Source organism: Equus asinus, chromosome 4 (genome assembly GCF_041296235.1).
Source record: "Equus asinus isolate D_3611 breed Donkey chromosome 4, EquAss-T2T_v2, whole genome shotgun sequence".
NCBI classification, from domain to species: domain Eukaryota; kingdom Metazoa; phylum Chordata; class Mammalia; order Perissodactyla; family Equidae; genus Equus; species Equus asinus.
Genome location: NC_091793.1, coordinates 64881853 through 64907480, shown reverse-complemented (window position 1 = coordinate 64907480; position 25628 = coordinate 64881853). Strand labels below are relative to the sequence as shown.

General features: G+C 38.7%; 1 protein-coding gene across 2 annotated transcripts in view; it reads left to right on the top strand.

Moving 5' to 3' along the window:
- The window catches only part of CNTNAP5 (contactin associated protein family member 5), a 767582-nt gene that overhangs the window by 470640 nt on the left and 271314 nt on the right, over positions 1–25628 (top strand). For both annotated transcript variants that reach the window (XM_044769171.2, XM_070507397.1), the window contains exon 12: positions 24430–24549. In XM_044769171.2, the coding sequence (XP_044625106.1) occupies positions 24430–24549 (120 nt within the window). The remainder of the gene's footprint in view (positions 1–24429; positions 24550–25628) is intronic.

Below are 25628 nucleotides of genomic sequence, written 5' to 3'. Positions count from 1 at the left end.
AGATCCAATTACTGAAAGTGCAAAATCAGCGTGGAGAGAAGGGAGATCCAGCTTCCAGCTTGTTGGCACTTCCTGGGAGCGTATTTGTACGTATTCTGTACTGAGAGAAGGTAAAACATAAGGAATCATGTGATACCCCACAGCACCTGTGAGGTTTTCTCTTTGGCCACCATGAAGAGAAACTTCCTGTTTTTAATTTGATGAAAGAACTAAGGCTGCTGCTTTGAATTCAAAGCATATCCCCACATCAAGTCCCCCATTAACTCTCAAACTGGCTTGTAAATCATCTTTCAGTTGGCATAGTTGTAGTGCACAGTTTAAAGATACTAGCATAAATAGGACTTTTGGTTAAGTAAATATATGTAGAAAACAGAGAAAGGAAATAAAGCTGTCCATCATCATAGCAGGACATGTAACTGAGTTTATTAGTCTGTCAACGCAGGAGTTGTCAAACTCAGTTTTCGGCAGCACAGATTTCCTGCTGGCAGCTAACGTGATGATGAAGACCTTGGCAATCACTCCCTTGCTCCTGTCTCCCTGATCACACTGATGTGTGACTGGAAGAGGAAGCAAGTGAATCCATCTGCTAACATTTTATTTCATTGGTGCACATCGTCTAAATGGGCATTCAATGAAGCAGCTGTTATATAACTTGAAGAGGGGAATGCCTGGAGCTCATAGGCTGTCAGAGTAAGGACTTGTGCTTTCTAGCTTCTGCTTAAGAGGAGTCTTCATCCCAAAGACATCACTAGGGGATTGTCATAAGGAGTAGAAAGTAAATGTGTTTTTAAATTTTATTTTTTTATGAAGATGAAACATGAAAAGACAATTGTTTTTGAAAATTAGGCAGCCTTGGGTTCAATTCCAGGCTCTAACAATTACCAATTGAGTAAGCTGGGAAAAATTATTCAACTTCTCTGAACTTGACTTTCTCATCTCTCAATATAAGAATAATGATGTCTATGTCTTAAGATTTTTTGAGGATTCAGTAAGAGACCACACTTAGAGCACCAGGTGTAGTGCCTATACAGAAGGCACTCGATTTACTTACTCTGCTTATCAGCCCTCTACACTTTCACCTTTCCTGGTCTTCTGTGGATAACTTTTAGATTAGCAACAAGTGTTGATTCCTGCATTTGGAAGGGACCTTTTAGTACAGGTATGTTATTTGCATCAAGTTGATGGTCTAGAAGCAGGTTGATCAATACCTCCTGTTATTATGGTGTTTCTCTGGTGTCTAAAAGGTTTGTTTCTCTCAGAAACTGAAATCTACCTTCTTCTAGTTTTCTCTGCTTAGTGTTTGTTATGAGCCTACCATGAACAGCCTGCCATTTAAGCTATCCTTGCACAGTTTTGAGAAGTCCCCCAAAGAATAGGACTTGCCATCATTTTCTCCCACCACTATCACATCTCAGTTGCCTGCAATGAACTATGATGTTGGTGGGCTCCATAGTTCTTGGAACCACTGGATTCAGAAAGTAATTGGGTAATGATAATAAGGGCCAGAAATTGCTTTTACTTATTTTAATTAATATATAGCATACTTATCATATTATAATAATTACCATTGATTCCCAAGTCAGTGAACATAGATGGTTCCACACTTTATTTTGGCTGCTGTTATGTTAAGATTTAATTGTGGTGTTTATTTTTATTTAGCATCAATTCTTCATAAATCTATTTTCTTTTCGGATCACTCTTCCACACAGTATACGTTTATATCAGCCATAAATAAATATCTACTCTGGGTCCAACAGTGAACGCTGTGGGTGATATCTGAGCAACTGAAGATCTTATTCTTGTTCTCAAGGACTTTAAAATTATCAGGAATGGCTGGGGGACCTATATTATATACTCAGAAAATAATACAAGATTGTACATGGTCAAAGAGTAAATTGAATATAGGTAAAGATAAAAATATAGGTGTCAAGCATGGAGGATGAGATGAGACATGAAGGGAAGGGATACTCAGTAATTCTGGACTTCAGCTAAACCTGGTACATAAGTGTGATTTACACAGCCAGAGAAAGTAGGCGATGGTCAAGAAACCAGGGTGGCATTAGCTTGGCTGGAGTTGGAGTAAGTAAGGAGACTGACTTGTATAGATTGGAGTTTGTATTAATGGAGAGGAATAATGATAATAAACATAATTAGTATCAGTCAAGCAAGGCTCAAGCAGAGAAACAACCAGGAGGAAATATAAAGAGATTTATTGCAAAAATTGGCTTATGCAATTGTGGAAGCTGGCCAGTCAAGTCTGAAGTCCATAGGGTAGGTAATCAGGAAGGGCAGGCTGGAAATTTAAGGCATGAGCTGAAGCTGTGGTCCACAGGTGCAATTTCTTCTTCTGCGAGGCCTCAGCTCTGCTCTTAAGGCCTTTCAACTGAATGAAGCAGGCCCACCCAGATTGTTTAAGATAATCTCTGTTACTTAAAGTCAACTAATTATGGACTTTAATCACATCTACAAAATACCTTCATAGCAATACCTAGATTAGTGTTTGATTGAGTAACTGGGCACTATAGTCTAGCCAAACATAAAGCTGACCATAGAGTCTACTCATTTGTCTGCTTGGCACCTATATTCATCTCCTCTAACCACACTTCTGCTATGCTTCTGCTTTATATGTCACACTTCTGCTTACCATGGCACTACTCACCTGTGTACAACTGATATCATTTAGGTTTGTGTATCACCTTAATGATAACACTAGTCACAATGTTAGCTCCATTGGCCCTGGTGTGATTTCAATGCCGAAGATGTGATATTTTATGCAATCAAAACACAATTCTATATTTGTCTCCTACGCTTCCTGTAAAGTTTATATAATGAAGATATTTTCTCTTGCCTTTGGATATAGTCTTGGGCAAGACTCAGGAATTTTCTTTGCACTCTTAGGCGATAGACATTCTTATGATTACTTTATATCACAAAACATAAACCCAATGCAAGAATTTAAAAAGCCCAGCCTAAGATAGGCATCAATACTTCAATCTTCATTCAAAAATGAGATTTTAAAAGGCTAGTGGCAGGTGAGGACCTGTGAGAGGGGAGGGGATCTTTGGGTAGAATTAATCTTTTTTTCACTCAGCATAATTCCCTGAAGATTCATCCAGGTTGGTGCCTTTTTCTTTGCTCAGTAGTATTCCATGATACACACCACAGTTTGTGTTTTTGGATAGAGCAGCTGATTCTTAGGTTTCCAATCAGGCTGCTTGCTTTTGTGGCAGGATCTGTCCTGTAGGTACTATCTGGTTTCCCCAGTTTCTCTTGGTGCGGGAGATGAGTGTCAGCCCCAGTGGTGAAGGAGATCCCTTCCCCTGGCCACTTACTGGTAGTGGGGCTCCCGAAGATCCCCCTTGCTGTTACCACCAGGCTTACCTGGTGTTGTCAGAGGTATTCCCTCTTGATTCTGTGGGGTTCACGTCGAGGGGACCATCCTACCTGGGCTGACTTCTGTGTTAGATTAGGGTGAGAAAATGCTGGACTCAGTCGCCTTCCTGGGCCAGGAGTGGGGTGTAGAAGCGCTGCTGCTGTGTTATCTCTTCAGTGCTGAGGCCCCAAACCATGTCATCTTCCTCTTTCCACACTTCAGAGTCTAAGACTCTCTTCTGAACTGGAAGTTCCTCCATAGATTTTAAGAAAGTGATTTTAAATATGTACAAACAACGCTTAAATTTGTAATTTAAGTTTTGAATAGGTAATATATTCATGAGAATTCATGGTAAATCAATCCATATAAAAAGATATGCAGTGAAACCCTGATTTCCATTTCTATCTTCTATCTGTCTAGACTCACACCTAGGCTGTGATAGGTAACGTGTGTATTTTACCTGAGTTTCCTTATAGGAATACTAGCAAATACAAATGCATGTTATATACACTGTTTGGCATTTTACTTTTCTAAAATAACGATCTATCTTAGAGCTCATCTTTTCATATCAGCACATAAAGAGTTCCATCATTCTTCTTTCAGTTGCTTGGAATTCAGTTGTAGAGTTGTGCCATAATTCATTTCATAAGGCCCAAATTGATAGGCTTTTTTGGGATTTTTTAATAATTCCATACAAATAAAACTACAATGAATAAGGGTGAACATATGCCATTTCACACACTTACAAGTATAGCTGTAGGTTCATTTCCCAGAAGAGACATCGCTGGGTCAAAGGATATACGTGCCCTTGCTGCATGTTGCCTATTGACGTCTGCAGGCATTGAGCCAACTTTCACTCCCACTAGAAATGCATGAGGATGCCAGTTTCCTCACACACTCACTAACAAAGAGTGTTGTCAAACGTTTTGATTTTTTTCAGCCTGATAATTATTTATTTAGAAAATAGAAATAACATTTTTATAAAGATCTGGTGGTATTTGGTAAATGATAGGAGAGCTCTATGAATGTTTCTTCCTCCTCCTCACAGTCTTAAATATGCCTAATAGATTCATTTGTTTATAATGCTAGAAAGGATACAATCTGTATCTATCTATCTCATCTATCTATATCTATCTCTCTCTATATTATATATGCTATATGTACATAAATATAATTTCTGCCTTTAAGAAGTTTAGAGGACAAAAATCTATGTGTATGGAGTGGCAGGCACATGGGGTTTACAAGGCAGCTCTTGATTATCCATTAAATAAGTGTAATAGATAAAATTCTAGAATTGAGAACAATATGGACGCCCTAAGGTTGGGGCATCTTTATATGAGGGGTGAGGAGGAGCAAGTCCTTCCAGGAGGCAGGTATTTGCACAAGTGAGAAGGAATTAGGGAAGGGGAGTAATTGATGGCAGAAGATGTGTCTGGCTCCTCAAAGGCTCTCACTAAAGGATCACAGAATGTTGATGGAGATGATAGCAGGGCACAAATAGCCGCCCGGGGGCTGACAAGGAGATCAGGTTGACTGGATGGCCTGCACAGAGAGGCAGTGGGCAACAAGGCTGCACATCACTAGCAATTTGGGGTGAGGGTATTCTCTTTTACTTTCCAGTTCTTCAAATTCTTCTCTGAACAACATGGATCTTTTTGCTTCTTTATTAGTAGAGTTCATGTCAGGTTTCTTAATTATAAATTAAAATCATGTTAAGGTGAGAATAAAAATGAAAAGAAGAAAAAAATGAAGGTTGAAATAATGCCTTTGTGATAGTCTTCTCTAGTCTCCTCAACCTTCCTGCTTAAAAACTCCAATCTTCTAATTAGAAGATAAAGAATAAAAATGAGCACACAGGCTCCCTTATGTGATTCCTCTAAGAAATGAAAGCTCTTTCATTTTCAATTTTCTAGCATGACAACATAAAACAATCTCATTAAGGACTTTGTGGAATATTGGTAAAGGTTAGGCAGAGTTCAGGCAGCAATGACTGAGAAAAATTGTTTGAGAGTTTGAAGAAAAATTGGCTAACTTCAGACTTAAGTTTTCAGGAAGCTGAAACTGAACAAAAAGGGGAAGTTCACAGGTAATGATCAGTCGAGATACTCTCTCAAACCTGAAGACCTACCAGGCACAGGGAGGTGAACGGATGCCCTGAGATGCAAGCTTAATAGGAAGAAACACGAGGTGGAGCATGTGGAGGTCCCAGCCAGCCGAGGAAAGGAAGGTTCTGTTCTATATACACATAATGGATCTCCAGAAAGAGAAAGACTCTCTCCGTTGCAGCAGAGCCCATTTTCCCCAAAGGCGAAAGTCATGTTGTAGTATAAACAGTACTACAGGGAACCTATTCCTGAGTCCAAGAAAGAGGCATATTCTTAGGCTGGGGCTCTTTTACAGACAGACAGGCAGGGGTTTAGAGTAGGTTGTTAAATTTCTTATTAAAACAGATGTTGAAATCTTTCTCTGCTTTAAGTCTCCCTTAAAATGAATCTTGAAAGATTGACATGCAAGGGATCCGGGAAGACTACAAATTGAAGTTGCTGTATAAATCTGGCATGGTTTTCATTGTCAAGGGGTCACATGCCACCCCGAACAAGCTTATTTTCATAGGGTCAGAAGGCCTCAGTGGCTGTCTCTTGTCTGTGGGTTTGCAGGCGTCTGGTGATGGAACAGATAGGACATGTCGACAGGGAGCAGCCTCATGAGGACAACGTTCTAATGGTGGCTATTGCTGCTGACCTGGCTTCACCCATTCCAGGAACCAGCATTTGACGCTCCCCAATCAAGCCATCCATTTATAACAGTTTCCCATGAAGGGCTTTAACTCAAGATGTCGGACAAGGACAAAAGGATAACTAAAGACTTAATCCAGTCTGGAACAGGAATTAAATTCAGTTTAATATGTATGTTTATAAAAAATGAAATAGATTCAGGGAATGATGAGATTAGGTTCCACGACTCCGTTGCTGGGAAGCTGTATACACCACTTAACTAAGAGAGTGACTCTTTCTCCTGGGTCCTTCTTCTGTTGGGTCTCAAGGCTATCGCTCTGTGTACACCCTGTCTCTCTCTCACAGGCTGGCCAGGGATGGCATTTCCTTTCTCTAGAAACCTTTGTACAGAGTTCTTGCTTGGGTTTTTTCAAGTGCTCAAAAAGGATGCTGTCTGTAGCAAGGCTCTCGTGCTTGTCTCGGGGAAGGCCATGCCTATAGTCCCTGCTTGTACATGGCCCCAAATGCCTCTGTCCTCTCCTCTCCAGTCAAGTCCAGGCCTCCTTCTAAAAACTATCTCAGACTGTGTTTGGGAATCTTTCAGAATCCTCCCCAGGTATTTCCAATGTTCCACTTCATAGCTTCTGTTCATTTCGGTTTCTGTTTCTTCCTCCTGGTTTCCTCTCCTCTAGATAAAGTTCATGCACCTAGAATGCATCAGCCAGTTTACATGTACCTTCTCATTATCCTATTTAAACTTCAAAGCAAGTCCACGAGGTAAAGATGATAATTATGTTCTACAGAAGAGGAAATTACCATGCAGCGATAATTGGGTAGCTTCTCCCTCTTTGCCTGGCTCTAGTGATCGCTCTGGTTTTCATTTTGCTAAGACACCGCTGCACACATTGCTCTACTTAAGAGTGAAGTCAAAGGCAGGATGAAGATCCTTGGGCACCAAGCAAAGCCTACGTCGAGAGTCCAGGGCTCCTGCTTACTTGAGAAAGGAGCTCAGACACGTCCCTGCAGAAGGCAGGCCGCAGTTCTGCTTGATGACCTTGGCAATGATCCAGTGCTGATGCTGTGCTCAGTCTAGGGCAGACCGAAGTTTCAAAAGGCCCAGAAATATATAATTCTGGGGATCGCATTTAAAATTGTTTTTCTAAATTATTTTTAGAATGAGAAAATAAATCACTACAAATTACAAATTAAAAAAAAGGGACAAGTGTCATAGACATTTCCAAATTTAAAAAAGTCATAATATTTTTATTAACTTCCTGACACAGTTTTATAGTACTTTTATTTCCTTATGTCTCTTGGGTTTCTCTTTGATTGCCGTCTTACATGATGCTTTTATATACATATATATATATATATATATTGTTTTTTACAGAGAATAAAATAACTCAGCTTTTCCTCTAGTATGATTAATCACGATATATATATTTTTAATTACATGGATCGTTTAGAGAACGATTCTTTTCAGCTTCACATTTTACTGTTGATATACACATAAACTGTCAAGATATCCATTGCTTATTTACTTTAATGTAAAACAATGTGACGATAGAATTGAAAATTTTAAAATATCCTATTTTCTTACTGGTTATCTAATAAACAAAACTTAATATATGGATGTTAAAGATTAACATTTTTAAGGCATGCCTAATCCTAAATATATCTATTTTTAGTGATAGCTACAGATGTTTATAGGCAAACATTCAAACTTGTTTCTTTCCTCTCATTTTTTTATTGTGCTAAAATACACATAATTTAAAATTTACTATCTTAGTCATTTTTAAGTACAGTTGAGTGGTATTAAATATATCCATAACGTGCTGCCATCACTACCATCCATCTCCAGAGCTCTTTTCATCTTATAAACCTGAAACTCTATACATTCACATGAAACAAGAACTTCTATCCGTACCCCTCTCTTCCTATGCTGTGTAAACTTTTATGAATGAGGTTAAAACTCGGAAAATCCCTGTCAAGTTTCACAAATTAAATGTAAGATTTAGAAGAATTTCCCACAGACTAGCTTCTGGCTGTGTACACTTCAAACCTGACTTCTCCTCCATGACACACACATTTCTGGTGCTGGATGCTGCTGGTGATGTTTCTATTGAGGTCTGACCTCTGGTCCTGCCCCTCTGGTCATGACGCTGCATGAATGTGCGTACGGGCAGCAGGGGTATTCATGGAAGCTGCTCCTAAAGCACAATGGCTAGCAGTAACTATACATGTGAGCGGTTGCAAATCATGTGATTATCCCCCACCAATCTAAACTAAATACATATCCGCAGCATACCTCCCCCTTAACTAGATCTTAAAAGTTTCTGTGTCTTCTCCTATGCTACCTGGTATGAGAAGTGTGACAATGGGAAGAGCAGGAGAAAGAGATAGTGGTATTAACCAGTTGCAGTTAAACATTTTATTTTAACCGATTGTAATTAAAATATCTTACTTTTGTAAAATTCGATAGCTTTATAATGTGTCAGCTAAGTTTGGCTGAACCACATTCCCCAGAATTTTCTTTCCTATGTATTTCTTCTTAGGAGACACCACACGAGAGATACTTGTAGGAGGTTTGAGAGAGGTAGAAAGAAAGCAGCAGCCATTCTGTAGTTCATCCTAACTGTTGAGGACTTGGGTCCTCACTTGCTGGTGTGGACGGTGCTGGGCCTGCACCTGATCCTCTTTCTTCTGGATCCTGTGTCAGCCTGTCTGACTCCCTGGCCAGGTGTATGCATTTGCTCTAGTTCTTACAACACTGCTAAAGTCATAGACAGCAAGAAATCTCCTGGGTTTCAGTCCAGAGACCCCAGAGCATGTTTAAATGTTCTAGTTTGTCTTTGCTCCCCAACCTTATGTCCATCTTCCTTTCTCAACTGTGGCCTTTAAGCTGCAGCATCCAGTGCAAAGACAGCAACCTCACAGAGACTGCTTCTCAAGCACTCACATATCCCTGCAACAGACTCCCCCCCTTACAGATCCATGTGTATCTCCCAGTGGTCTACTTCTCTGATTGAAGCCCAGCTGACACACAGTGTTTACAAAAATTCATAATGATGTAAACACATTGCTGGGACATCATTTAGGGCTTTGCAATCGGGTCGAGAAGCTTCGGCTTCTTTAGCTTTACAGTAAATTCACCTCTAGCTCAGAGATTTGTGTCTCAATTTCCTTTTTGGTGGTCACGTTGTTTCATGATGATTAGTATTCTGCGAACACTGTGATGATGAGAAGGAATTTGTAAGCATAATCTGATAGGAAGAATTAAAACATGTCTTGAGTGTAATCTAGATGGAAATGGGTACTCCATGTTGCACCAATATGAGATGTCCTGAGTAACAAAATTAAACATCCTCTCGTAATAGGAGCATGGGGCATTTTGTTACTCTCTTTGTGTTAAATATAATGTGGATTTCACATACTAAAAGACACATTTTTTATTGTGAAGTGTCTTTCTCATAGCTTAAAAAATAGGTGTTCACCAATTCATACAGGAAGACACATGATTTATGGTGTGCAAATGCAAAATATTAATTTATTTTACCAGTGTGGCCTCTGCACAGAGGATTCTGGACTCGTTAACAATGATGGTGAAATATAGGCAGATAAATATTGTGTACTTATTTGCAAGGATGCCTTCAAGGAACTTTCACAAGGATTGCCTTTATTACTCTGTCTATTTGAGACCAGTTTTAGAAACTTATGACCACAATATAACTATTTTATGAGCTTTTGTTTGTTTCCAGCATTTAGAGGAGAGAGCAAGGAGTTTAGAGTTAGGGAACCAATGTCAGATCCCCAGACCCACCCCTTACCAGCTGGGATGGCTTTGGGCGAAGCTCTCACATTATATGAGTTCATTTGAATTATCCATTAAGAGGAATGCTTATCACCAACCTTGGCACTCAGAAATCTCCCAGTAACTGAGCTAAAGTTCAAGGAGCGATGAAAAGGTAAGCAGGCTAAGGTGATAAACAATCCCCAGACCTTGCTGGCTTAGCAAAATTAAAGTTTCCGTTTGGCTCACATCACACTGTAGTGTGGCTGATCTATGCAGTCACATGCGGACTAGTCCACTTCTATCTTATAGCTCCACCTCCTTCTAGGTCCTTGGGAGCCTCTATTCAGCTGATAGAGGGGAAAGAATGTGAGAATCACACACATGGGAAGTCATACCTGGAACTAGGGTGCAGGTGGGGTGCATGTCCCTACATCATTTCTGCTGGAGCAACATTAAACTACTCTTAGCAGCCCACACATGCCATGCCATCATACATCACTTTTAAAATGTGCTGTCATCTCTGCCAGGAAGGCTGCAGGATTGCCTGTCAGCCTAGGACATTTCTACTCAGCTTTTTAGGCCCAGCTCAAGTGCTGTCAGACTAGTGCCTTTAGTAGGCCTGCTGTCATTTTTTGTCAAATATAAACCAGACTTTGTACATTTTCTCCTCATAAACTATGTCATATTATATTGTAAATGGTGACATGTTCATTTCTTCATTATTCTGTTGGAGAACAGAAATTCTTTTTTCTTCTTAACATCCTTAAAAATCAGAATAGTTATTATATGGTTATCAGAATAGCAATTGCAGAGCAGAAGTGATATGTAGAATACAACAACAAATGCTGCAGAAAGAACAGTTAATAGAGAGATGCTCACCGAGTCAGAATGCTTGCTGGGTACACACCTCCGATGCAGCTAGAACCGGAGTGCCTGCTGCGTCCACTCAGGGCTGGAATGTTCTCAGTCAACACTAATGAATGCATGGGAAGTAAACTTTTCTGTTTAGCAAGGGTAAGAAGAGGTGTAGGAACAGACTACTTTCAAGCATTATGTGCTTGCTTGGAAATTCATTACAAACCTTCCAAAATAGGTCTATTAGCACCCTTAATGTTTAAGAAAAAGGAAACTTAGAGTAGTAATGGGGCTAGGTTTACAAAACTCATAAGCAGCAAATCTAGGATTTTAACGCAAAACTCCTTGGCTTAAAAAGTCTCTCTTTTTCTCTGCATGCTGTGAACTCTCCTCTGGAGGAAATTACCATTTGGTTGTGAAGTTAAGGCTTGTTCGCATGAAACAAGCAGTGAACCACTCCAGACATGACTTGGATCTCCTTCCCAATGTCTGACTGCAACCAGGAGCAGGCAAATGAGAGGGTGTGTGGAACTCAGGCTGGAGTCAGGTCTTGGAAGACTGGAGGTGGCAGGACTTCTCATACTGGTTCATGCGGCCAGGGGGTGGGGGGAGGGGGGTGGAAAGAGGCTGGAGATCTCACCTGGACTCCCTGCTCACCAGGTGGCAATTTCAATACCAAAGCCAAGGTCCCTGAGTGAGCTATGCTCTCTTTCTTTCAAGATTAGCTCTCCAGTTGTATCAATCAACCAGCAATTTATACTCATTATCTGATCTATTCACAACATCCAGCCTTCTGCTTTAGTGAAGTGTTGTTCCATGTCAGATGACAGAAATGACATGAGTCAGGGGTTCCTGAACCCTCTGAGCATAAGGAGAGGCTGGCTTAGCCCCAGTGGAGCCAAGCCTGTCACTGACCCTGACCTGTCTGCAGGGCTCATGAGTTCGCCTCTCCAGGCCTCTGGTTTGGCCATGCTTTTGTTTTATTTTGTGTTGCTTTTATGCATACATAAAAGAGAGTAAAATAATATTCTCACCTTTCTGTCTTCTTCAAAGCTTCACTTCTTCACCTTTCTACCTTGTGATCAGGTCAGAAGCCCCAAGAAAATGGGAGCACAAATATTATTTAGGGGTGTTTTTCCAGAGTTAAGTATTACCACAGTCTAAAGGCTTTCTTTGTTATGAGCAAAGCTAGAAAGTCACAATTAGGTGGATAGGTCCTTGCAGAGACCTTGGAGAACTTCCAGAGCTTAGGGCAGCCGTGTTTGCAAAGCTAACCAGGGGAGACGCTGGAAAGTTTGTGAATGTTTGCTAGAGACTCTGAAATTTAAATAAGTCTCTGAATATCATGTTTGATTTTTCATGTTAAGCGTATCTGAATAAGATGCAAGAACCTCTCTTTGTCAAGGACACAGTATGCAGATCACAGCCATGCACAACTCCTGTGCCAATGGGTGGGTGAGCTCAGATGAATCAGGGCGCTGATCTGAGCCTCTGTTTCCTCCCCTGTAAAGCTGAGGCTTGGTATGGCTGTAGGAGGCTAGCGATTCTATATCAATGTGCCTAAGGCTGTGCCTGGCACACAGTAGGCATCATATGGTATCAAATGGTAGCTGTTATCATTATGTGATCTTGTGATCAGTTGCCTCACCATCTCCTTGTTCTTGATACATTTCTCTCTTACAAATTTTTGCTTCCCTATTGTGTGGTAGACTGGACTTATACTGAATCTTTGTGTAATTTGAAATGGACTTTTGGAAAGACAGGTACATTTAAAGCTTAAATCTTACCATCGTATTACATCAACTTGTAAACAAATTTTTCTCCAGAAGAAAAGAATACTTTTTCCTGTTTGTCTTTAAATGATGCCTGACTAATTCTTTCCACAGGAGGTGACCAGATATACGGAGCTGTAGATACGCCATAGAGTAATTGTCTTTAAACTCAAAAGTGCATAACAATGTCCACATGCTTAGGTCTCTTTTTGAAAAGACCTACTATTGCCTCTCCCTTGTTTAGGTCTTCATTCTTCCTCAGGAAGATTAATGCAATGGTCTTCTTACTTGTCTTCCTGCCCTCAGTCCATTGACTTCTGGTCTAGCTTCCAGAGAGCCCTTTCTGAAGGACAGGTCTGCTGAAGACATGAGTGGTCCTCACAGGTCCCCACAGGGGTCTCTCCTAGCCTGTTCATTCGTGTGTTTCTAAAGTAGCCAACAGTCATTTCTTGGACACCTGCTATGAACCAGGCTAGCCTCTGAAAATACAGAGAGAAGCAATGTCTAATTCCAAAACCTCTATCATATAAATGAAGAATATATCTTAGCCTATTTCCTCACTTGACTTAAAATTTGAGGACAGGGACAATACCTTATCCATCTTTGTATCCTTAGCACCCAACTCTATACCTAACACATGGTTGGGTACAGTACATATTTGATAAAGTCCCTGAAGGACCACATAAATGTCCTCAATCCTTTTTTTTAAATTGTTTTGGAGGTTTATAAATGATACCAATTGAATAGCTCCCATTCATTGAATCCCTGCTGTGGGTGAAGAGCTGTGGCAGCCAATTTCAATACGTTACCTCATCTAATTCTCATAGAATTCTTGCAGAGGAAAATAAAACTCAAGAGATTAAGCAACTTGTCAAAATCTTTGTAAATTATCGGTGGTGTTTGAGTTATCAGCTTTCAAAGGCTTTCTAGAAGGACATCAAATGATAAAATGATAAAATGATTAACCAAGAGTAGGATGGTTTAATGAGTGAGTTTGATATTAGCTCTTGGTTTTCACAGATGCGTGATGACTATTACTCCCCTAAAGAAGTACAATGTCATGAGGGAAAACAAAAGGGGAGAGAAAAAATATACAGAGACGTAGCGCTCTGGGCAAACGTTAAAATTATTATTTCACTATGAGTATGCCAATATTTATTGGAAACTTGAGTATTCAGCGAATGGGACAGAATTGTAAAAAACTTATAATATATACCACTATTTAATGTGTGACTTTCAAAGATTTTTTAGAACTAGGTTTCTCAAGTTTTACCTTGCAAAACAATCACCTGGAGATCTTGTTAAAACATAGTTTCCACAACACTATGCCCAGAGATTCTCATTCGTGATAGAGTCCATGAATTTGCATGTTCAGAAGCTCGGACAGATGCCAACTGCTGCCTGTTTGAGGACCACACTCAGAGAATCATTGCTTTGCAATCACCACTTTAGAAGCTGTGTATGCTCTCTGAGGTTCGTGCCAGTACATGCCTCAAAATTCCGAGTGCTGTGTGCTTCCATGCACCTGAGGAGCTAGACTGAATTCAGATCTGGATTACCAGGAAGGGATATCTTAAGCATGTTTACATATTTATGTTTTAAAGAGAACACATTATTAAGGATAATTACTGTAAGATTTATAGATTAATCTACTTACTCACAGAAGGTTGGGATGACGTGATCTATAATAGGAAGTATTAGGAACGAGATTCTCAGTCTGTGTTTAGCAACTGTTGCTTTGTTTCCTCCTTATTTTCATGAGCTGTGCTGCAGTTTCTAAGGAGAAAGGGCTATACCACTGTGGTCTGGGGGTGAGGGGTGGAGCTGGACACAGGCATGCTCCTTTCTCTTTGGAACTTGCCAGAGGTCATCTGACTGGCTTGCTACTCTAATCACACACTCTGGGCCAAATGACACAGACACCAGGGCTCCCTCTGGTGCAGTGCGTCCTGAAGGAACCTAAAAAACCTTCTGGGACCTGTTCTGTGGCCTAACACCCTGCCCCTTCACTTTTTTTTAAGGTTTTTTGAGGTATATTTTTAAATCATAAATTTCTCTTATTTATAGTGTACACTTCAGTGGTTTTACCATATTCACACAGTGGTATAGCCATCATCACTACCTAATTATGGAACATTTCAGCACACCAAAGAGAAATCTGTACACATTAGTAGTCATCCACCATTCTCAAGGCCCACCCCCCACCCCCTACCCCCAGCCCCTGGCAGTCGCTAACACACTTTCTTTCTATGTAGACTTGCCTTATGCGGACATTTCACATAAATGGAATCATACAGTATGTGACATTTTGTGACGAGCTTCTTTCACTTAACATAATATTTCCAAGGTTCAATGTTTATTCATGTTGCAGCGTGTTTCAGTGCTTCATTCCCTCCCATTGCCTAATCATATTTCACTGTATGTTTATATCACATTTGTTTACCAATCATCAGTTGATGAGCATTGGGTTGTTTCCATTTTTTGGCCATTATGAATAACGCTCCTATGAACATTCATGTACAAGTTTTTATGGGGTCACATGTTTTCATATCTGCGGAGTATATACCTAGGAGGAGAATTGTTCCATTGTAACTCTCCTTTTAAAGCTTTCATTTTGAAATAATTCATAGTAAATTGCAAAAAAATAAAAAGTACCAGGAGGTCCTACATATTCTTTACTCAGTTTCCCCAGGTGGTATTATCTTGCATAACTGTGGAACAGAGTTAAAACCTGGAAAATGACATTGGTAAAATACACAGAGTTTATTCAGATTATTCCATTTTGACATGCACTCAAATGTGTGTATGTGTATTTCCGTGCAATTTTATCACATATATAGATTTGTGTAATCACCACCATAATCAAGATGTAGAATAGTTTCACCACAAGCACCCCTCATGCTGTCCCTTATTAGCCACACCCACCCTCTTTCATCCCCTCATTCCTCACCTTTAGCAACTGCTAATCTGTTTCCATCTCCACTAACTTCCTTTTAAGTAATGAAAATGTTACCAAATCTATGTCTATTTTCAGCCTGTACCAGCGATGTGCAGACTGGGACATCAAAAAATCTATTTTCTAATTTAATCCCCTGACACATTTTTTTGAACTAATTTCAGCAATCCCATCAGTTTTAACATATTATTTTTTCTTTTCTTCACTGAAATCAGACCAAGGCAAAGTTCTGCAAACCTACTGCACAAGGGGCTTGATAAACTTAATTAAATAAATGGCTATTACATGCAAAATGCTTCACAAACATTGATTTAATTACTAGAATTAATTTGATCTTATTTATGTCTGTAGGCTGTGTATGAAGATCTGTAACTAAATATGCAACAATGTGGTAAATATTAGATTACTGGAGACATAGAGAAAAAGGAAAGAAATAGGACTGAAACATTTTTAAGGCCTTAAAAATGTGTACTTCTCTTGAAAGTGAGTTTCTTGTGTATTTCTGTAGTTTTACAATAGTAATATAAACTGGGGGCAGAAAAACTACAGCTCTGACCTTGGTACTTGAAAAGGTGAGGTCTAAATAAAACTATTTTGCTGTCTGAATACTATTATTATCTTTAATGAGAGTGAGCATCACAAGGACATTTCAAATTGTACCTTAGGCAATAAATTAGCTGCCAGAACTAGATTCAGACTATTTTCCTTAAATATGAAAACACTGATCCATCTGTTCTGTCCAGCTACATTGTACATCTGTTCATATTAATATAAAAATTTATTCTAAAGAGTCTTAATATGTCTATCATTGTCATTTTCATTGAAGAGCACTTATCTTTGTGTGTACCTGTAATATTAGACCTGCAAATGCAGCATTGGCATTAGCATTTACTAGTTGATGTTTTTAATGGAGACCAGTATTGCCACTGATAGAGATTCTTTTGTTTTTCCTTCATGTTCCCATCTTCTTCCCAACAGGAAATGTGATGGTTCTCCTAAAGATGACCTCCAATGGCAATTTAGAACTGGTATAATTCATATCAAGTCTTTTTAAATGCATAGAGATGATCAAATAATTTTTCTCCTTAGCCCTATTATTGTTATGATACATGTATATATATAAATATATATGGTAATACATTTCCTAATATTGAACCACTCCTGCATTTTTGGATTAAGCCCTCACTTGGCCATCATATCCTTTTAAAATATGCCATTGGGTTCTATTTGCTGATATTTTATGCAAAAAATTTTTATTGATATTCATAAGTGAGTCCACAGTTTTCTTTTTTGGTGTGATCTTTGGTGGGTGTGGAGGTCACCTTTATGTTTACTTCACATAAGAACTTTTGAAGATTTCTTTCTTTTTCTGTACTTTGGAGAATATAAATAGTATTAGGATTATCTACTCTTTAGTAGATTTTCTTGAGAAACCATATCATCCTCCTGTTTTTTCCTAGAGGAGCTCTTTAAATACTTTTTCTTTTAGGAATTGGTTTTTAAAATTTTCTGTCTGTATTGGGGTTAATTTTGGTCAATTTAAGACCCTGACTTACTTGAGGTCTAGAACTATGTCTTTTTCATTTAGTTTTCTGAGCCTCACCTAGAGTTACTGAAAAATTAGTAGGTTCTGAAAAATGTGTGTGGAGTACTTGTTTGCATAGGAAGAAAAATTCAATAAACAAGTAGCATGGTGTACTTCCTGGAAGAGTTGGTAGATTGGGCATATGTATTTACCTTCACTTCCTTCTAAAAGTTCACACAAATAATAATAAATGATATATAAGTATACATTTTTTAATGGCTCGGTCAGCAGCTGATCAGAGAATTACCTTGACTCTTACCATCGCCAAATGTCCAACTTTGGTGACGAGGTGATCATAAGAGATCTAAAATGCATCTATCAGGAGTTAGGGAAGTTGAAGGAGAAGATAGCCTATGTGGAGTAGCAGCTAGTGTGGCTTGGGTGCCTTCCATTAACAACTTAAGTCAGAAGATAAGTGTCAGTATGCATGATCTATAATGTCACCTCATGCCCTGCTGTGACCTTACAAGCATGAAATGTGTGCTGTGTCGCTTACACCTTCTAAACCTCATGTAAAATATCCCTCTAAATCATAGAATCTAACGAGACCCAGAGAAAATACATAAAGACATTAACATGGGGATTTCCCATGACATGATCCAGCCAGACAACTCTACAGCAATGTCTTTGGAGGGCAAACCACAGACATTTGCTTAGAGCAATCAGTATTCTAGAGACCACTGTTAAATATGAGATGGCTACAAAAGATCACCTTACATCCAAGAAAACAGTATAAAATAAAAGATAAGATAGAGATCAAAAACAAAACCCAAAACAAATAAACCAACTAAACACACACACACACACACAACTTGGAGGAGTTAGTGTATACAGAGAAGAAAATGACAAAGAAACTATATTATAATTAGTATTCTGAGATATTAGAGATATATTGCATCAAGGAATCAAGAACTGCATGCTATTTAAAAAATGATATTCAGAAGGAGAAAAAAAGACTCTGGAGAATTTTAAAATGCTCCAACTGAACTAGCCATTGAAGGACATTTGGTTAATGATCAAACAAATGGTGGTATATCCATACCATGGAATTTTATGCAGCAATTAAACAGGAATAAACTATTGATACATGAAACAACTCGAATGGATTTCAAGGGTGTTATGCTGGGTGAAAAAGCCAGTTTCAAAAGGGAATGCCCAGCGTGATGGTGAGGGAGTGACCAGGGAGTCGGCTGTGCACCAGATTGGAAACACAATATCCATGCTGCAGCAGATCAGAAAGATCCAGAAGCTAAGTTTTCAAAGAAGTTGAAGGCTATAGAATATCCGAAATGCCGACATATTAAAACAAAATGTTTATTCTTAAAAATTTTCAAACATACACAGGAGATAGAACAGTACAATTGTGTCCTGTGTACACTTCCCTCAGAGTCAACATTTATATGCTGTTATTTTTGTTTCCTCTCTGCCCCTCTTTTTTTAATTTGTTTTGAGGGAGCGCTTTAAGAACAAATTGTGGTCATATCATTTTGCTTCAAATACCTCTGTATGTATCTCTAGCAAAGAACAACTTTTATCTTTTGAAGCAAAACCACACTACCACTACCATACTCAACCAAAATTAAAAATACTTTCTTAATATCATCTGATAGTAAATCTTAATTATTTTTCTCTGGTTTGTTTGAATCAGGATCCAAATCAAGTCCACACATAATGTTTGATTGATATGTCTCCTGCATCTCTATCCCCTTTTTGCCATTTATTTGTTGAAGAAACTGAGTCAGTTGTTCCCACATTCTAGATTTAACTAATCATATCCTTATAGTTTGGGTGAGCATGTTTCTCTACCTCTTATTATAAACTGGTGTTTAAATCTCATGGCTTGATTAGATTCAGCTTCAGATTTTTGGCAAAGCTTAGGCAGTGCTGTGTATTTCTCATTGCATCACATTACTGGCAATTTAATAATCACTTTGGGGGATATTGAGATTGATCCATGAGTTTGGGTATTGTTAATTTAATCCATCTACTAAAAAGTCTCCCATTAGCTTTTGACCTAATGATTTTAGCAGTCTTTGATGATCACTGTCTAATTTTTTATTTCATTGGTGATTATCAAAGGAAAATTTTCAAATTTTATTATTCTTTTGCACTTTCTGGCTTTGGTTATTCTCTAATAATATTTCTCATGGAATATTAGGTTATTATCAAATACAGTCCATACAAGAAAGGCAGGCTACAATCTGAATTGTTTCCAATTTTCGGAAAAGGACTTTATTCTCTAGCAACTTCCAAAGGTGACCAGTGGACTTAGATAGATAAATGATAGATGATAGATAGATAGAGAGATAGGGAGAGAGAGAGATAGACAATAAGGAATTAGTAGGTTATATATATTTAAATACGCAAATGCGGTGACTCTTGTTTTTATTGAAGTATAGTTGACATACAATATTATATTAGTTTCAGATGTACAACACAGTGATTTGACATTTCTGTGCATTACAACATTACTCCCACAAGTGCAGTGACTATTCTTTTTGATACCCAAATTGTTCCATCAAATTTGATCCTGTGCCGTGTTTGACATAATTCCAATTTTTGATAGCTTTCTTACTTTCAGGCACAAAAAGGCATTCCCATCTCATCCTGTTCCAAACACAGACTCAGTAAAACCCATCCTTTTAGAGAGAAATTGTATTCAGAGACCGCAGTCTGTGCATTAAGGTGCTTCTAGTTCTTTCAGTGGTCAAAACATGAATATACATCACTAAAAAAATAAAAAATAAATAATGAATCTAAATTGATATTACCTACTCAGATTAAGATTGCAGAATTTCATATATTTTCTGCATTTTATATTTTGTCTTTTAATGTAAAAATTTTAGTTTCTGTTTTCAATAACATAATTAGCTTTTTTGCAATATATGTATAGTAATTTAATTAATCAATAGCAGTATTATTTAACAATAAAAATTTAATAAATTTGAGACTTTTGTTATGTTTTATTTTTTTCTGCTAGGTACATCCTACTGTTTCCCATTAGTGAAATTACTGTTTTAACTTCAACTATGTTTAAACCTATGAGTTCATAATAAGACTAAAAATATTCTCATTGGTCACTTTTGGAGGATGGTAGGGAACCACTTCAGTATTTTGAAACTGATGAATGAAAAGGAAAGCATCAAACATTGATCTTGCTTTTCCCATACAATCTTGTAGTTTAAGGAAACAAAACAATTGATGAGAAATGTTTGTTTTATGAAGTATTCCCAATAATAAATCAAAAAGGAATGATAAAATTAGATCAACCACTTACCAGCTGGTGTGTCTTTGGGCAAAGTCCTTGTGTTTTATGAGCTTGTTTACAGTATCTATAAATAAGAGGGCTTGTTACCAGGCTTTGCTATCAGAGGTCTCCCAGTAACTGAACCAAAGTTTAAAGAGAATGTATATTGGGAATGGTAGGCTAACAAACTTAGTTACTGATCCCCAAACCTCAATCCCTTAGCAAAATGAAAGTTTCTTTTATGCTCACATTACAATGCAGTGTGATGCTGTTCCATGAAGTCAAACACTGGCACAGTCCACTTCTATCCTATAGCTCCATTTCCTTTTAGGTCCTTGGAATGTTCTATTTGGAGTTTGGTTGACTAGTTGACCTGCTTTGGTCAAAGGGGCATCAACAAACACTATGAAGTAAGAGACCTAACAAGTGCTTTCCTTCTTGCTGATCGTGGAGATTTTATCATGGAAATTTGCCCACTAGAGTATGAGAGACCACACACGGGAAAACCAAAGCACACCAGCATGCTGTCAGTAAGCCCCGCTGACCCAGCAGGTGATTGCCGATGAACAAATGGCCTTCCCAACAATCTGTGCCTGACCAAGAAATGCTTGGCTCAGCCCAGCCTAAATTGCTGACCCACAGAATCATGGAATGATTACTGTCTTCAGTCAATTTTGGAGTGTTTCTTAGCCAGCAATGGATAATTGATACACTGAGAATATAGATAAAAGAAGATTAGCCCAGGCCCACCCCATAGATGAGTGTTTAAGTTCGCACACTCCGCTTCAGTGGCCCAGGGTTTCACTGATTCGGATCTTGGGCACAGACACAGCACTGCTCATCAGGTCATGCTGAAGCAGCATCCCACACAGCACAATCAGAAGGACCTACCACTAGAATATACAACTATGTACTGAGGGGCTTTAGAGAGAAGAAGAAGAAAAAAAAAAAAAAGACGGGCAACAGATGTTAGCTCAGGTGCCAATATTAAAAAAAAGATTAGCCAAATATTGATAATCTGTTGAAGCTGGTTGTAATAATATCAGGTGCATTTTATTACTCTGTATTCTTTGCATGTATTTGAAAGTTTCTGTAATCAAAAGTTAACAAGAAAATAGTGAATTTTAATATCACTTGAAAGAAATCCTATTTAAAGTGATTTGTTTTAATTTCCTTTCAATGCTTAGGAATTGCTCTTTTTCTTCTATTATATTTAATTTTCTTTTCTAGCTATTTAAAGTATTTGTATTGTTTTGGAGTTAAAATATCTAAAATGGTCTAGCTTTCATCCCTGCCCCCTCTCCCCCATTCTTTTTCTCTCTCCCAATAGGTATCCATTTATATTAGTTTTTACCTGATGTTTTTTGGAGGCAGTTTAGAGATTTGTTAGTGAATTTGGAGTTAAATTTGTGATGTATGCGTAGAAAACTAGGCAGATGAGAGAATAAGATATTATTAATTTCAAGAAAAACTAAATTTTATTCACAAAAGGAAAAGTAGTTATACTATAATATTTGCTATTTGTGAATAGCAAGTATGTTGCCATATCAGTGCAAACAGTAACCATTGATCTAACTGAAATAACAATGCAACTATATTGGAAGTATGGGGAAATAGAAAGTGCTTTGAATATGGAGGGAGTGATGAGAAAGCTAAATCCTCATCTTCCATTTCCGAGTGAATAGATAACTTGTAAAAATGAAAAATCAATAAGTAGCAATTTTGATGTGCTATTTAGATATACAATAGTTAATACCAAAAGAATGAAGTAAGAATTAAAATTCATCATCTCTGCACACAAGGGATGTAGGGTCTATGGGTTTTTCATAACAAGCCTTGTAGTTCATGATAAAAACTGAAAAAAAAATCAAGTAAACAAAAAACTGGCAAAAAAAAAAGAAGAGGCAACATGGCATGAAACAATGCAATAATACGAATAAGAGTTCATATTTATCTAGCACTTTCTATGTGCCAAGCACTCTGCTCAGTGCTGTGCATGGATTATCTCTTTGAATCTTTACCACAATTGTATGAGGTAGGCTCTTTTTATACCCAGAGCCACATGAGAAAATTAATGCTTTGAGAGTTTATTATCTATTTATTGCTGCATAATGAATTATAGCAAAACTTAACATCTGGAAACAACAGACATTATCACCTCATAGTTTCTCTAGGTCCATGAGTAACTTAGCTGGTTGTTATGGCTCGGTCTCTCACAGGGTTGCAATTCAGATGTCAGCCAGAGCTGCAGTCATTTCAATCAATGCTTAACTATGGAGATTTGCTTCAGAGCTCACTCACATGGCATGGCTCAGAAGCTTTCATGCTCATTCATGTGGGCCTCTTCACAGGGCTGCCTCGTGACGTAGCAGTTGGCTTCTCCGAGAGTGAGTGATCCAGGAGCACCCAAGATGGAAGCCATTGTTTTTTTATAATCTACTCTTGGAAATGACAGTTATCATTTGTGTCATATTCTCTTAGAAGCAAATGCATAAGTCAAGCCCACACTCAAGGGGAGGGCACAAATTCATGAACAGGACATGAACACTAAGAAGTGTGGACAAGATGATCCGTCTTAGAGGTTGCCTACCACAGGTGCAGTAGCTTATCCAAGCTCACCTAGGTAGTAAATGGTAGACCTGTGATGCAAAACCACCCAGTTTGATTCCAGGGCTCATGTTGTCCACCACTATGTAACTCCCCACATGTTATCTGGGTGGTATTTACGCTGTGTGGGAACAGCAACTCTTTTCGTATGGTGGTCATCTTGGGAGTGTGGGAAAGGTTGGGAGGGGAAACACATATCAGAGCTGACTTTAATGTGTGCGACACACACCCAGGTGTGTTATCAGTTTTGAGCAAACAGAAATAAGCTTTATGCTATGCTCAGTATGAAGGGTGCAAACTGTGACCCACCCATTTACCTTTTGCTTCAGAAAGTATATGTGGTTGCAAAAGAGAATTACATGAGTACAAAGATAACCTTGAATTCACTCTAATTTATAAAAAGTCAAACCCTCTCAAGCTTTAGGACTTTATTCGTAATGAATTATTTGCGACACCCCTCACACTTGATCATGACAAACAGCAGCTTCATATTCCTGGGACGGAGCATTAGTCACAGGGGCATGCTGGCTAAGGTGAGGAGTTGGTGCTATATCTTAAAGCTGTTGGGAGCCACTGAAGTGTTTTAAGCATAGGAGAATGACATAATTGGATGTGTACCTGCTGCTCCGAGCTACACCGTTTTGTCTAAAGCATGAGGTGACATTCTACATTCTCACGCATGACACAGCAGATGCCTCCTTTACACCCCACTGGATTCATTCATGTTGGTGTAATGAGATTTATATATTTCTCATACCTGCCAATTGATCAAAGTACCCAATCTCAGGGCATTTGTGTCTGCCTCCCTCTGAGCACATAAAGACTTTGTGGCTGCAACCAGGCTGTGAGATTCCTAAAGCACAGACTGATTGCTTTATTCATAGTCTGTCATCTGGTGGTAACCACACTGTTGACATATATTAGGAACTCAGGAAATGCTTGTTAAGTCAAAATGGACTATACCTGATTGGGCACCTACTATATGTTAGCTACTGTGCTGAGCTCTGGGTATATAGAAATAAGATACTGTCATTTTACTTTATTGATAAAAAGTCATGACTGTATATATCCATTCAGTTTTTCATTCACTAATCACTTTTGAACTGCTGTGAGTGTGGCACTCTGCTAAGATGCTGGAACTCAGTGTCAAACAACACACAGCCACTGCTCTCACAGATTCTGTAACCACTGGGGGAGACAGAGCAGTGTATGATGATCCTCGCTGTGTGGGCACAGAGGAGGGACCTACACTTTATTAGAAAGAAGGGCCATATAAAAACTAAGGGGAGACTTTTGGAGGATGTAACTTCTGAGCCAATTAGAAGAATGAATGTTAAGATGAATGGAGGATGCGAGTCCACTGTGTTGGGACACTAGTTTGTTAGGGCTTAGGGGGAAAGTCGAGGCCATAGGAGAACGGAAAGAAATCAACATTAAAAGTAAATATAAATGGAAGTTACTTATCCCTCCAAGGAAATATGCAGAGCCAAGCAAAGTTTTTTCTCTGCTGCCTTTGTGTTTTTTCAGCCATCTATGAGCAATCCTGCGAGGTGTATAGGCACCAAGGGAACACGGCTGGTTTCTTCTACATCGACTCGGACGGCAGCGGGCCACTGGCACCTTTGCAAGTGTACTGCAATATCACAGGTAAGGGGAAGGGTGCACCACTCATGCTTCACCCAGCTACATGACGGTACCCAGCAAAGGGAAGTCCACTGGAAGGGGACACTTGTATAAATAGAAATTTAAAGAACCAACCTCTGAGGGGAAACGATACTTTAGTAAATAATAGAAATTAACAACTAGGTTATTTTCGTGAGAGAAGAAAACTTGTTAATGGTCTTGATAATGTTCCACCAAACCAAGAATTAATTACCAAACATTTTCTGTAGAGCTTGTCAGGGACATTTTCTGTCTTAAAACTCAAAAACAGAAAGAAAAGGAAAACAACAAACCAAACACAAACCAAAACTCAAAATCAATAAGAAGCTCTGAGTGAGGAAGTGGAAAGCTTGACTCACATCTGGCCCAAGAGCCGTGTGAATCCTGTATTCTCTCTGAGCTTCCGTTGTTCATCAGTGACATGGGAATAGTAATTCCTACCTCCTAGAGTTATGAAGATGAGACACAGTCATGTGTATTGGAGCAACTAGCCAGGCTAGTTATCCAATAGATGCCTAACAACAACACAAAAAAGCAGGCTATTTCCCTTTTCCCTGGCAATCATAATATCTTGCCACTTCTTTCAGTGCAGAGGACATTGCGGAAGTCAATTCTGACAGGGGTTTAGAAACAGCATATGATCACTAATGCGTTCTGAAAAATTATCCCACAAAGCCAAAATTTGATAAAATAGTTATTTAAAAATACAGCAATATGAGTACTCCCTCCATTGTGATTGTCATTAATTGGCACATATACATTTTTGTTTGTTTCACACTCTGGCTTTCAGAGATGCCAGCAGCATCACGTAATAAAGCAGAAAAGTAGGGGTCTATTAAGGCTCATTGAGTCCTCAGGCCCCAGGCTTCTCTGCAACAAGATAACCACATTTATGGAGCTCTTTCTGTAGCCAGACTCTGTCCTGGGCATTGAGGATATGCAGAGAAATAAGACATATTCACTGTCTTCATGAGGCACTAAAATAGGGGAAAATACCCTGCAATATCACAGGTAGAAATGCAAGCAAACCTTTGCAAAAGTAGTGATTAAGGACATTTAGCAAT